The 15358-nt window shown below is 46.3% G+C and overlaps 1 protein-coding gene across 1 annotated transcript; it reads right to left on the reverse strand.

Annotated features, from left to right (window-relative positions):
• Nucleotides 1-14174: 14174 nt before the first annotated feature.
• On the reverse strand, nucleotides 14175-15126 carry LOC118676846 (transmembrane protein 241-like). Its single transcript, XM_036351378.1, has one exon. It carries the CDS (start codon nucleotides 15085-15087, stop codon nucleotides 14191-14193), a length of 897 nt encoding a protein of 298 aa, XP_036207271.1. The 5' UTR covers nucleotides 15088-15126; the 3' UTR covers nucleotides 14175-14190.
• Nucleotides 15127-15358: the final 232 nt, after the last annotated feature.

A 15358-nucleotide genomic window follows, 5' to 3' on the forward strand; every position in this document is an offset into this window, starting at 1 on the left:
CTCCACTGCACACTTATTGGCATTGATTTCCAGAAAACATTTATATTTAGTGTCAACTGAACTGGGGGAAGGGGATTCAGCCATCTCTTAGGTCTTCATGGGGATACAGCAACTACAGCCAGTCCTTAGTTGCCCACAGGAATGGTGGGTTGTAAGCTAAGCTGCAGCCACTGATGTTGGTGTGTTCCGTCAACATAACTTTATCCAGGTATGCCCATGATAACACTATGGAATTTCTTCAGCATTTTCCTCTTTTTCCTGTCTCCCATGCACAGAAAATAGAGAGATGGCCTCACGGGGCATAGAGAGATAAGAAAGGGCCTTGAAAATCTTACCCATGGGGTTGATCTTCTGAATCTTGGTTTGGCCAAGCCACCCAGGAAACACTGACTGACTGGCTGTGCCTGGGAAGTGCCTTTGTCTTCCTCTAGCAGAGAAACACATGACTTCACAGGAGTCTGCACCCCTTGTTTGAGATGTGGAACTGAGAGAGGCACCCCCAACCTCTTAATCATTTGTTTTGTGAGAGGTACTCTGGGATAAGAGGGGAAAGTCATGTCTTGTTTGTACATGGCTTCATTGAGTGGCATTTGGGCCTCTGTCAGGAGCTTGGCTTAAAGCTGACAGACCTGTTGAAATCCAGCCCAGGCTGGCTCAGATATTAGGGCCATTGTCAGAGAGGGGGAAAAGTTACTGTTCTTACTGCTGATAAGGCAGTCTCTTCCAGGTTTCTCAACAAGATAATGTGAATAATGACTTTCCCAAAATGCTTCCTCAGACATTCAAAATCCATCTTCTATTAGTAATTTTTAAAAAAGTTTGGTACAACGTTCTCCCCTCCTTCTAGAGTATATGCCTATTAAAATTTAAACCAGTGTCATTAAATGCCTTGGTTTTTAACACACAGATCTTCCCAAGGTGAAGCTAAGGTGAAGAGCATCCCTACCCTTAGGTCCTAACTCACTCCCCACCCCATCACACACACTCACATTCTTGCACACTTATACTCGCTCACACATACACACTCACACAATGACATACACACACATATTCACACCTAGACACACACTGACATAAAAATATACACTCAAACACACTCACACTCGCTCACATTCGCTCTCTCACACACACTGACATATATACACTCACACACTGACATACACACTCACACACACTCATGCTCATACATACACATACACACACTCACACAAACACACCCACAGTCACACTCACACACATACACTCTTACACGCTCAAACACATATTCACACACATACCCACACTCATGCACACATTCTTTGGCACTCTTGCTCCTCCTGTTGGTGACTACTCAGTTCTGTTTGTAACTTTATAACACAGGGTCAGCCAATTGATTTGGACTATGGATAAAAACTTGGGAGAATCCTATCTAATAATAGACAAACATGGTAATTGACCATACCTTCACTATGCCTCCAGTTAGCTAATAAGCACGATATGCAAATTAACCACCAATAAAGATGGCAGCTAATTTGCATATGTAGGTGCCAAGCCATGGAGCAAAGCCCACTGGCCCTGGGCAGGAGCAGCGAGCAAAGGCTGGCGTGGCAAGTGGTGAGCGAAGAGTGAAGCCCGCCCCGCCATCCCCGTCCCCAGGGCCTGAGTGGTGAGCGAAGAGCAAAGAGAGAAGCCCCCTGCGCCGGCCCCACACCCGGGGCCCGAGCGGCGAGCCAAGAGTGAAGAGTGAAGGCCTGGATTCCTGGCACCAGAGGAAAACTGGTGCCAGCAGCCAGGGGAAGGGGCCCCCAAAGGGCCCCAGACTGCGAGAGGGCATAGGCCGGGCTGAGGGACCCACCCGAGTGCACAAATTTTTGTGCACTGGGCCTCTAGTATTTTATATTTTGATATCTGATTTTGTACCAAATGTCAAATATATATTTAATTTTGTGGTTTAAGAAAAAGGTTCCTTTTTCCTTTGCTCAGGCAGTGTTAAGGTAAAGTCATAGCTTTTATATAAATAACTGTATGATCAAAAGTCCTAAATGCCAATTGATGTGGATCATTGGGTAATTTGGGAAAGGGAGAGTTGAGGGCAACTTTTTGAGAAGTTCCGTCAGTTATTTCTCCTGCTGCTGTCACCCAGCTCTCGCAGGTGATCCTCTCTCTGAGTGATGTTTCTAAAATATAAGCAGTATGCCGGTGGCTTCTTTGGCATACAACCCAGCACTGGAATCTGGTGGACTTGGCCTTCGCACACTCTCGTCTCTGCTCCTCCACAGCCTGGTCTCCCCTGCTCCAGGCCTTTCTCAAACATACTTTCTTCTTTATTCCTCCATATTTTTCCTCTCTGCCTGCAAACATGTTCCATTCCCATGATTATGGTTATGCATCCTTTTGGTCTCAGAAATCTCACTTCCTCAAGGGGTCATCCCCACTCTCTGGCCAAGCTATTGACCTGTTTTCCCCCTCTCCTTCCTCTTCTATAACACCTATGGGCCCATAGTTCATTCTTTCTAAGAGTAGGTAGCTCAGTCATTGCTGGTGTAGGCTCCCCAGAATAGATTATGTATATCTCTTCCCAGCTCTATATTGGTAGTTTGACATCAGTCAGGGTGGGAATATTTACACCATGGTAATTGGTATATACTACAAAGGAATTTTTTACTTTTTCTCCAGATGGCTGATTGTCAAACATTTATTAGCACACATAAGGGTTAGAGGTATGCCAATTCATCCTACAGAGCCTGTCTCATAGTAGAGTTCTATAAATATTTATGAAATTAAATGAACAGAAATCGAGACTTTCAGTGTGGCCACACTAAACTGTACACTATTATATATCATCTTTCATCTTGATAATGACTTCATGAGATTAGTGTTACTTCCCCTATTTTCAAATGAGAAAATTTAGGCTCAGGAAAGTGACTTGCTCAATGTCACAGAGTGAATAAACTGAATGTTCCTTGAGTCTGCACCCTGGGGCTATGCTCTAGCCGGGTGCCTTCTGCTCTTGGCTGTCTATATACATACTGATGCCAGCCTGGCTTGGGTACCAAGCATACTTGTCCCTCTGGATTCACTTACCTAGTCCCCAGTCTTACAGTAATAGCAAATTGGCTGCCCACCCTCTGCCTGGATCAAGGTCTTCAGTCTGCCCAGCCTTTGGGGACCTACAAGTAACCCAGTAAGCACAGGACATGACATAACAAATAAGGGCTGGGGAGCCTCTGGAGCCCCATGCCTGCAACTCAGCAATAGAGTAACCAGCTAATCCCAATTTGCCTTGGACGTTCCTGATTTAAGCACTAAAAGTCCCTTGTCTTGGGAATCCCCTACAGTCCCAGGAAAACTGGAATGGTTGGTCACCCTATTTGGAACACAGATTTGAGGCCAGTGGAAGAAGGGAAATCCCAAAGGGATTCTGAGAGCATAGCACCTTCTTAGTCACTCCCTTAGGTCTACCTTTACAATGCCTGCAGATTCTGTGTTCCCATCTTCGTGGGTGGCTGGGACCTGATGTTGGTGTGTTCCTTCAACATAACCTTATCCAGCTATGCCTATGATAACACAATGGAAAAATACTGACATAATTTGTAAGATTCAGTAGAAAATGAAAATGTGGAATCGCTTGTTGAAAAATTATGAAAAATTTCAAGATGGCAACCAAAGAGCTGAGAGTGCTTTTGCATGGGGTTTCTCTGCAACTCTGCTGGCCCCAAACTCAGGATGCAGCCTTGGAGACCAATGAAACACTTATCATGCAGAGCTATAGAGATTCAATGGCCCAAAGCGCCCACAGCACTGAGGGTGGTGTCTGTTCATGAGCTCTGGCCTGGCGCCACTGCCTTGCTCAGTCTCTCCTACAACACACACCTGAATTTTTACCTTGACAGTAACCTGAATTGGGTGATGTTTTATAAGTCACTTCAGTTCTCTACACTCAGTTTTTTTCTTCTATAAAACATGGGGATTGCAGGAAATCTCCAAAAAGTTTATCAGCTCTAAGTCTGTTTCAGCCAACTCTGTGACCTTTATACATGAGCAAGGTCTTAGTGTTTTTTTGATAGCAATTTCTCCCTCCTTGGTTTGCTGAGATTCCTTTTGGCCTTCAAGTTCCATTCATATCAGAGAGTATTTTCCTCCAAACCTGAATACATAAATCAGGGTTCTTAGATTATTTCTTAAGTTCCTCTAATTCAAAGGTCAATTCACTTCCGATGTGAGTAGTATGAGGCTTGGGATGGCTGAATGCCTCACATAGGGCCAGATGAGATGGAGGAGAGTAAGAATCAAACCCATGTCCTCAACAGTATACTCTTTCTTTCCTGGCTAAGGAAACACCAAAGTGTACCTTTTTAATTGTACTTTGTAATCATTCTTTTCTGAAAAATTTCTCATAAAAATAAAGAGGAAGTAGACAAGAAAAAAAGGAACTTTAATTTGGCTCATTAGATTTTTTTTCTCAAACCCTCACTACCTGTCCCAGCCTTGGTTTCACGATTTATCTAGTAGTTTCTAGTTACTAAGGAAGAGGGTTTCCTCTCTTTTCACACGAGAATGGGATTCCCAGACCCTTTTTTCTCACATTTCTGTACTCTAGGGTGCATAAACAGATATTCCTTTAAAAGCACAGCTTCTTTATGTTTTGTTTCTATATCAACTGGTCTTTGGGGGATACCAAATCATGTTCTTAAAAGAAAATATTGGAGAGAGGGGAGGAGTGTTCTCAGCCACTGCCTGGGTCTGGTCCACATGGACCCACTAGACCTCTCTGTGGTTAAGTGAGTTGCCCAAGGTTGCAAAAGGGGTGACTCTCTGTGTAAACAGCCTGATTTCCAGAGAATGTTTCCCATCCAGTTCAGCTAAGATTAAAACTGGCTGAAGATGGTGGTCTTGTCCTTAAAAGTGAGTCCATTGTGCAATAATTGGCCCTTGGTTAATTGCCTTGTCTATAACAACTAGGCTTCTTCCTAGCTGCCCAGCATTTCTCTCTTATGAAGGAGGGATTATAGTTTCACAATAAAGAGAAGGATGTCTCAATGAAAAAAAAAGACAGTGAAATGGCCCTAACTACCAGAAACCAAGACAAACATGCCTGCAGACAGGGGCTCAGGGGCTGTGGTGGAAGGGGCCGGGCTGGGTGCGGAGGATGGGCAGAGACCTGCCCCTGTGCCTACCACAGCCTCACGGCCCACAGTTCCTTTCAACGTGCATGAATTCATGCATTGGGCCCCTAGTGCTTTATCATACAATTGTATAGCACTTAACCATTAATGAGAACACATCAGCTCACGCGATCCAAACTGTTTTATGAGGTACATGTTCCCATTTTATAGATAAAAAATTATAAAAACAGGAAATAATGATTTGCTCAAGGGCATACAATTAAGTGGCAGATGTGAGATTGACCCCAGGGCTTCTTATTCCAATTCAAAATTCTTTTTCCTCAGATCAAAATTCAACTTTTTCAGGTTATGAGAAATTCTTCTCTGAGACCCACATAAAATCAGACTTTACCTCAGAGAAGGTTAGTTGCTTCTATAATCAATAACTACACATTTTATTTTGAACTAAATAAGAGTAATGGGAAGGATGAGGACCAAGTAAAGTTGTATTAGAAGCAGGTGATATATGTCTTGTTACACACAAAATAAAAATATTGGGGGAGATGTCTCTTCTAATTGTGTTGACAGTGTTGGGGAGAGGAACTCTGTATTGGATGCTCTTTTGTCTCTACCTATTGCTCTGGCTGACTCTGCTCCCCTCTGCACTGAATACCAACCCAAAACATAATGAGACTGAAGAGCGAGGTTTGCGACCCCATATTTTAGTTTCTCTGAGATCTTCCTAAATTAAGCATCAGAAAATATTTTGAAAATACATCATGCTTTCCTACCAAGTAGGGAAAAAGTTAAATGAGACCTTCTGAGGGAAGAGACATGTTCTATTTGTGCACCAGAAGCTGAGACAAAGCACTTAGTTTCAATCTTCAAGGAGGAACAAAGTCTACATGCTAACAATTTGATCTGTTAAGCCTTTTTTAAGTGAAGCAACACACTCCAGGGAAAGTCAATTGCTTCTTACAATGTCAGAGGATATGATGTAATCCACTTCTCTCATTTGCTGAACAAGCACTGATGTGTGTGGGTGGGTGGCGGTGGTGGACAGTTGAAAATGTACAGCAGAGAGACTCAGTTTAATATCAAGTCAAAGAAGCAGGAATTACCTCTAAAAGGAAAACAGAATGGCTGTCAAATGTCAACCCTCAGTTGTAATGTCACAAAACCATCTCTATGAAAGGCCTGGCCTTGCTGTTTTCAGAAGCATGAGCATGTGCCTGGAAAGAGGCTGCTCTCAGATTTTTGCTCCAATCTCCAACTGACTATTTCTGAGTCTATCTCAAATGAGAGAAGCAGGTAAACATGGCCCATTCAAACTAGACACTGGCTTACCAGGTCAGAGATGAGATGAGACCTAGGGCCTTCTGTTCCATCATCCTGGCCTTCTGGCCAATAGGTGCAGACCAACCTTGTTTGCACAGCTTGCAGAGAAGTGACACTCTGTACCCTTCCCCCTTGGGTGGCAAGCCCTGCTTCCTAGAAGGTCTTCTCACTTTTGAAGCTGAGTCTCTCATGCAATGAGTCCCTTCAGTACAGCTGGTTACTGTTTTCTAAGAAGATCAGGTACTGAGGGCTGACATTGTCCCCATCACATCTCTGACCATTGCTCAGACCCAGTTGGCAGCTCATACTCCAGGACAAGCCCCGCCTTGTGCTGCTGATTCAGGGAGGTCCCCAGTCAACCTTCCATCCCAGAGAACCAGCTTGTCTTATCTATACACCTCCTCTTTTCTCCAATGCCCCCGTCCAGCACATGTCCAGGGCTTGCACATGGACCCTCCCAGTTAACCACAGGATGGGCCTTCAAGGTAGGCTTGGCTGTTGCTTGTGAAGCTGAGGAAATGAATGAAAAACCTGCAGTTCAGTGTCTTCCTCATTCTAAGGCCATGACCTCTCCAGGAGGGTAGAGTCAGTGAGGAGGAGGGTTCTGTCCCAAAAGTTAAATCCTGTCCCTGCCTGCCTTTTTTATTATGCTTTGTGTTTCCCTATAGCCATAGGAACATAGTTCCACGTGTAATTAAAAAGCATGCTCAGGCAGGGCCCAACTGGTGTGGAGTTGGCAGAGCCCTGCTTCGTCCTGGCAGCCACCATGTCAGAACTACTGTTCCCTGTTAGCAGGCTTTGTCACACTCTCTCCCCAGAGCACCAGCAGCTCTATTTTCTCCTGGCATTCTCTCACAGTGTTCCAGGTGTTATTTCCATTTCACAGATGGAGCAACCCATGTCCCGAGACCAATGGAGGAGTGAAAGTTCACAATCTTTTGACCTCGTGGCTTTTGGGAAACTCTTGGTTTTTCCTTCCCCTTCCACTCTGGGCAGAGAAAGACAGCATGCTTCTCTTCCCCTGGACTGTCCTGGAGAATGGCCCTGCCGAGTGCTGGTCTCTGGAGTGGACCAACCCTCATGGCGATATTGCAGCACAGAGCAGGAGGCAGCGAGGGGCACAGTCCTCGGTTCCACATGGCAGGACCTGTCTACTGTCAGTGACTGTCCTAAGCAGTTGTGGCACTGACCAGCTGAGCATACTGCTGAGGCAGCATGTGGGTACACATGGTGGGGAGCAGCAGGCTTGCAGTGACCCTTCTCTGACCTTTCACTGTCCCTGTGCCCACTTCTATCACAGCACTTGACCCAGCTATGTGTTTTGAAGTCCCTGTTTCCTCTTTGGACTGTGAGCAGGCAGTGCATCTTTTCCTTCCATCCCTAGCAGGCAGTGCAGTGTTGGTGCACATTTACTGTTCTGCAAATACGTGATGGACCACGAAGGGGAAATAGGGCTCCTCATATAACTTGCTTTCCTTGCTACTGAGATCACACACTGTTCCAGTCCAGCAGATGTCAGGATCCTGCTCCTCCTTCTCACAAACCATCCACTCCCTGTGAATGCTGGTCCTACCCCTTCTCTCCCTCCCACCCCCTGCCCCGTCCCTGTTTAGGGGCTGAGCTCACGGTATGGTAAGGAAGCTGGCAGACAGATCCCTGCAAAAGGGCATTCTGTAGATTTGGGGATGGGAGTGAATGGCTTGAATTAAATATAATTCTCCAGAATTTGAAGAGGGACTGTGAGTGACACACAGCTGTTTCTACTTAAAATTGATTAGCAAGTATCACTACAAATGAACTTAGAGTTTAAAACAAAACTCCATGGAAATGAATCATTCTAAAAAGAGGCAGCACACTTGCCTCACTGCACTTTGGGGCAAGAGCCTCATCCTGGAGATTAACTCAGACCAGCCCTTGGGACACTCAAAATTGGTCAATCACAGCACCTAACAGTGGGTAGACAATAGGCCAGGGGAAGTCCTGTTTCTATTAGCCCTTCACACTTGGGAGGTTAAACATTAAATACTGTTTGGTTTTCAAAATGTTCTCATTAGAGAAGTAAGAGTCTAATTTGCAGAAACAAATAACCCCAGGGTGTGATACTCAAGGAAATTTCAGAGAGTGCTGTGGTTATTAATGGGCAATCTTAGCAGAAAGCCTGATAGAGAAGGCAAATCAAATAAAGAAAATCAATACCTGAGAATAAATGAAATTTGAAACATGTCAGCTGTGGGCCCCAACAGAGGTGAATTCTAGTACATTTTCTGGTCATCTAAGGAATGGAAGTCACCTTCTATTCCTATGGACCTGGGCACAAGTTACCAAGCTCTGATCTAAGATTAGATGCCTGTAAGGATTTCACTGGCTCATCCTGCCAGGACTGATGGGTGCTGAAAGCTCTGCAGCAACATGCTCCATCTGAGAGTCTGTTCTGCTCAGCTCTAAAAGCACTCTTTGTGTCTCAAGTGTTGATGTGGTGTCCCATGATGTGACAAAATGAACGCAGTAGCCTACTTCTGTCTCTGAAGCTCAACACAGAGGGAGACATGCTGGCCCATGCCACTTAGTTACTTCCCTGCCTCATTTTGTTTAAAACTACATGTTAGGATCATGGTCCAGAAATTATTATAAGACAATAAAGACCTAGGGAATTGTATGTTCTTGGTCAAGAAGACTCAATGACACTTATTGTCTGTACCAATTTTAGGCTTTTATATTATCTTCTTTAACTGAAGTATTCCCACGTGGGCAGAGTTAAACATAACCCCAGGCCTGATGCTCCCCTGAGCACTGGAAGGTGAGTATGACCCAATGGCCCTGTGCACCTGAGAGATGGAGTCTGTGGTCTGGGTGGAGAGAAAAATCCTTTAAAATGCAGCCAGAAAAGACCTTTGGCTGATGAAAAGAACTCAGGAGGCAATGAGGGAAATGGTGACACTTAGTCCCCTTGCCCAAAGCTGCAACAAGAGTTCTGTGATTTGTATCTGAGTTTCTGAACACACAGATTGGGTTACAAGTGATGAGAAGCAGGATTGAGGAACACCAAGGATGGGGAGTTGGATGGTTTGAAACCAAGGTATAAGGAGGAAATGATGCATTTGTTGAAATTGCACAGGTGAACACATTCCCCTCACCTTTAAACATTGAAACCACTCACCACCCACATGACCACAAATATGACCACATGGGAAAAGGGGTTTGCCAGCTCTATTTCACTTTATGGACTAATCTACTCCAACATTTATAATGTGCAGCTACTGCATGTCAAGGAGTTTGCTAGCCCCTGGAAATATAACCATAATTATGACATAGTCCTTACCCTCAGACTGGCTCCTTTTCTAGTGGGAGAGATAGAAAGCAAGAGGCAACTTCAATTCCTTGTGCTCAGTACTGAGAGGGGCTGGATAGGATTCTTTGGGACTATACAGGACTGTCATTTATTTCCAAACTTGGTGGCAAGATGACCTCTTCTGCCTTGCAGTGCTTCCCAGAAGAGCTAGTATGCAACAGAGTCTAAGCAGACAATATTCCATGCAGTGAATTGCCTTGCAGCCATGCCTTTAAGACTGTACTGACATGGATACTGCAATGACATTAAGAAAATACCTGCTTGAATCCATATCTGGCACACAAATACGAAGTAATGCACTCTGGACACCTGGGAAAACCCTGACCATCTAACGTGGACCAAAAAATAGGACAATGAGGAACATCGGCCTTCTTGGAGTCAGCAGAAAAAGAGCAGAGAAGGATGGTATTGACAATATTAAGAGAAAATTCATAGTAAGCTCTTAACACATTTTATAAGTGTTACTGCATCAATTTTTCCAACAATCCTATGAAGAAGGAGCAATCCTTATTTTCATTTCATAGATCAGCAAACTGAGGCTCAGAGAGGTCAAACAGCTTGGGGGGGCTTAGCATCACACAAATACTAAGTGGTGGGTGCAGAATTCAATCTTAGTTCTTATCCCAGGGTTGCTGTGAGGAATAAATAAATTAATACTTGCAAAGTGCTAGGAACAGGGTTCAAAATGCAGCCAGTACTTGATAAGAGTTAACCATGAATACTAACACACATAAATCTCTTCCACAAATCTCTTTCAAGATAAATGATATTGCCTCAAATAACCAACCTAATGCAGAACCCACAATGATTAAAGGCACTAATTATCTCCCTCCAAAGGAGAAAAGAAATGAGGTAGGAGCCTGCCAGCTTCCTCTGTCCAGCCAAGCCTCAGGCTAATGGTGAAACAGGAACATGGTGTACATTGCTAGGCACCCTCCTGGAGAACTCCCAACCATTACCCTTCACTTTTCCATCTATTTGGATGTCTCAGTGGTACCCAAATTAAAAAACGTTCCTTGTTCAAAATACTCTTGATTCCCACATCAGCAGGAAAGTATATGAACTCTTTTTTTTGTGGGGAGGGAGGGGTGACAGGTGAGATTTGGTGAACCAAACTTCCCACTGTTTTTCCCAAGATGTAGATGCTCTGGGTGCTGGGGAAAACAGGCATCTATATTCTTTCTTAACAACAACAACAACAACAACAACAACAACAACAACAACAAAAAAGCACTGTCTATAAAATCCATTATTTATTTTTAGTAATTTGAATTGTTGTTTAATTTTCTACCTTGTTTACCTATCCTAATCTCTTTATAGGCTTTTGACACCCAATAGGATTTCTAAAAGATTGTTATAACCATGAGCAGTGGGACTGAATGTTGATCTATAGTTGTCTTTTTATTTTAACTTGTTCTCAGACAATCTACTTTAAAAAACTACACCTGACGCTGTTTCACCATTGGCTAATAAATGCTCCTAAGTGCACCCCACCCTTATTTCAACAGATCAAGGCTGGGATATTTCAAAGATGAGAAATAAATTAAAACTGTATGAGAAAGAAGCGATCATTACTGTGATCTTGAAAATGAGAATGATAAGCAGGCATTTTTGTGTTATTTCTTTGAATAACTCAAAGTAACATTCAATTAAGCCTGTGAAGTGAATATGAGAGAAATGTTATTAGGTGTATTTTTCTCATGAGGAAATAAACATGGAGAAAAGTGACTTGCTGTTGAGAATACACAATGTAGTCAAGCAGAACTTGTAACTACATACAGACTTCACAGTTAGTCAGTAAATGTGACAGTCAAACATCCAGAAGCATGCATTGAAACAAATAAAATGAAATAACCCATTAGTCACACATGGCTGCCCTTTATTGGGCAAAAACTCTGGACTTGCCAGAGTCCCTGCCACTTCTTGCTCATATGGGATGGGGTCTTGGTTGCTATTCTTGGTCTTTACTTGACCTACAATAGCTAGTTCTATTGCCTGCCTGAAGATAAGATATAAGACCTCCTGTCTACAAAAATATAGTTGTTGCTAGGATCCTTGAGGCTAGTTGCATGAAACAGAGGCAGGAGAAAGGGAGCTAAAGATCAGTGATCTAACATAAATTGAAGGCTTCTTGGGAGAGAGGGACTTGAGCCTGGCCTTGCTGGAGGGAGATTGGTGAGGTGGAGAAGGAAGTGGGAGGTAGCAGAGAAGGCAGAGATTGCAACAGGGCTCAGTAAAGGATTTGGTAGGGTAAGGCTGGGCTTGGTTATCTTCTGATTTCACCCATTACTAGCCCTGGGTCTCTGGGAAGGTCTTTTACCTTGATTTTGATTTCTTTTTTTTTGTTGTTGTTGCTTTTTGTTTTTGTTTTTGTTTTTGTTTTTTTATTCGACACAAAGCATATTCTTTGTACAAACAAAACCCTCCAACTCGCAGCCACCGAGGCCTCAGGTACCAGGATCCAAAGGAGTGAGCACACGGGTCCTTCGGGTGAGGGGGCCTGGGTGCCTAGAGGGGGCTCCTGGTTTACAGACCCTGGGCCCACCCTGCAGGCCAGCTCTGGTTGACGTCAAAGCAAGAAATCAGATTTTTAAAAACAACAGGACTCTGGAACATGAGGTTAAAGATCAAACAACAACAACAGAAACCCTTGCTAGAGACTTTTATAAAAAGGCCTACAGCTTTGCCACCCAAGTGTGTGGGGTCCGTCCTGCTGGGATGGGGCCCTTTCAGCCCCAGGCGCCTCCTCATTCTCCACAGACGCCACTGGAGACACACGGCGACCCTTGGACAGACGCCTCTTTCCACGAACAGCAGAGAAGTGGTCTCGGTTACAGAGTCTCGTGGAGCAAAAGAACAAGGAGACTCTGAACCCGGGTTTCCATCTGATCCTCCGTCTGCAGACTGCCGGCATCCAGGTGAGAATCAGAGGAAACTGACTACCTGAGGGCAAAGGTCACCTGAGGCTCGCCACCTGGACATCCATCAGAGACCAGCAAGGACAGGCACTCAAACTCCACGTGTACAGACCCATTCCTGCTGCCTTTCCTCAGCGTGTTGGAGGGACACGCAGAAGGAATGGCCAGGGCCAGGGCCGCACCCACCCTGTTCCTCCTGGGCGGAGGGGGGCTCCCATGGCGACCTGGGGGTGGTTCTCCGTAGCAACCTGGGGGCTCCCATGGCGACCTGGGGGTGGTTCTCCGTAGCAACCTGGGGGCTCCCATTGCGACCTGGGGAGGGGGGTCCTGCCCTCCTGCATCTCCAAGGGCCCCAGGCCGACACCGGCAGAGGTGAGGAGTCACACACCTCCTCTGAGCAGAGACGTGGATTCGGCACTATTTCCCTAAACCTTCACTCTAGGCTCAGAATCAAACAACAGTTTCATGCAAATTCATTTTTTTTTGAGTCCCATTGAGGCACAGTTTAGATCAGGGGTCCTCAAACTTTTTAAACGGGGGGCCAGTTCACTGTCCCTCAGACCGTTGGAGGGCTGGACTATAGTTTAAACAAAACTATGAACAAATTCCTATGCACACTGCACATATCTTATTTTGAAGTAAAAAAACAAAACGGGAACAAATACAATATTTGTATTTGCATGTGGCCCGCGGGCCGTAGTTTGAGGACCCCTGGTTTAGAGCTTTAATCCAACCTTTAATTGGCCTGAAAAGTATACTTGTGTTCAATGACTGGAACCTCCTCAGATATGAGGAATGAATGGATTCAGAGCTTTAGGAAGTGACTATAACAGGTGTGTGTGTCCATGTTAGATGTCTGTTTCTTTTTCCCTTGCCAGGGAGGACACCCTCGGTTTATCCACCTCTTTTCTGTGGTGATCGTTTCGTTTCAGGTTAACTGAATGGTGAGCGGGAAAAAAAGTGTGAACTTAATATGACACAACCCAACAGAAGGAACACGCGCACGTCAGGGCTTCGGCACCTGCTCTGGGGCGATGGCCCTGCTGGCTTCTCACAGCCGAGCCATGGACGCCCTCGGAAGGGATCCCAGTGAGTGGGTGGGTGAGGTTTGGACCAGCCTGCACAAGCGAGAGGAAGGGATGTCCCGGAGGCTCCAAAGATGTAAATACACAAAACAAACCCCAAATGCCAGGGCGGCCCCCAAGGAGCGTGAGCAGGGAGAGCAGCGCCTGTGCCGGCTCCAGCAGCTGGCCGCATGCCAGGCAGGTGAGCGGCGCCTCCAAGGGGCGTCCACAGGCGTCCGCACACCCAGAGGTGGGGCTCAGGCGAGCCTCTCGAGGAAGAGGCACCGGTCCATTCTCTGCAGCCAGAGACCAGAGAGCTCCTGACGCAGGGGAAGTGGGCCCCAGCGGTGCTCGGCTTCCTCACCCTCTTCCGAGCTCCACCCCTGGGCGTCTGCTCCCATGCCGGGCGTCCCGTCTCCCTTTCCATCGTCACCTCGTCATCTCGGGGCGCCCCTCCTCTCTGAGAAAACCAGCAAGGCCTCTCCCAGACCACCGAGCAGGAGGCATCCCACGGCCTCCCTGGTCAGGACGCCCTCGAACAGCAGCACTGAGGAGTCAGCTGTGGCCACCTGAGCCAGGAGCAGCCAGGCCGCACACTGCCCGGGGGCCACCAGGCTCTTCAGCTTCACGGCGCTGAGTGTGAGGAGGAACCCCAAAAGGCCACTGGCGCAGCAGCTGCTGTGGAATCTGTAGACATACAAGAAGGGGAAGTCCAGGGCGCAGAGGAGGTCATCTGTGGGATGCGCTGCGGCTGCCAGGAGCGCCATGCTGAATATATAGTTTAGGTACTGCTGGTCGATGTCACTCAGCGCCCTGGGCTTCAGGGACGTCTGGAGAATCTTACAGGCCCCTACACTGAGTAAGTGAATTACAGCCCAGAAGTACCCATCTGGATCAAACTGGGCATCATTAAAGGGGAGGCTCCCCGCAGCGGACAGGAGCAGGAGGGCACTACAGATCTTGGCAGGAGGCCTTTTCTCTTTCCGAAAACACATTCGGTGCCCACAGACGATGACTTCAGCTGCATTGTGCAAAGTGAGAAACACAGGAATGGCCAGTCTGGATAATGCTCTGGAACCGGCATAGATTATGCCCACAAACAGCACCAAAGCAGAAAGCCACGCCAAAACATCAGATCTTGAACTGCTGTTGATCTCCACCCAGACCAGTTTCCATGACACATGAAGCAAAAGTCCACCAACTAACGTCTGCCACCCTTGGAACAACGAAGGGCAGGTAAATTTCAAGACAGACAGGACGTACTTGTTGGTGAGGTGGGCCGCCAGGTAGCAGGTGCAGAAGGCCAGGCCCACCAGGCGCCCCCTCCAGCTCATCTGAGGGCGGCCGGCCCCCGGGGACCCTGACAGCCCGCGGCCGCCGGGCCAGAGTTGGGCCGCCGCTGCCGGGCCGATTTTGATTTCTTATCCTATATAATAAAAGCCTAATATGCAAATTGTTCCACCAGGAGTTCGATCGCTCGCTATGATGTGCGCTGACCACCAGGGGGCGGTGCAGAACATGGCTGGCGTTGGCAACACAGTGCTGATAGCAGGCAGCAGTGGGGTCCCTGCCGGCCTTGATGGGCCCCTATGAGAGCAGCGGGAT

This window comes from Myotis myotis, unplaced genomic scaffold (assembly GCF_014108235.1).
Source record: "Myotis myotis isolate mMyoMyo1 unplaced genomic scaffold, mMyoMyo1.p scaffold_m19_p_2, whole genome shotgun sequence".
NCBI classification, from domain to species: Eukaryota; Metazoa; Chordata; class Mammalia; order Chiroptera; family Vespertilionidae; genus Myotis; species Myotis myotis.

Coding starts and splice junctions, on each gene's coding strand:
- LOC118676846 (XM_036351378.1), bottom strand. CDS start 15,087: ATGAGCTGGAGGGGGCGCCTGGTGGGCCTGGCCTTCTGCACCTGCTAC.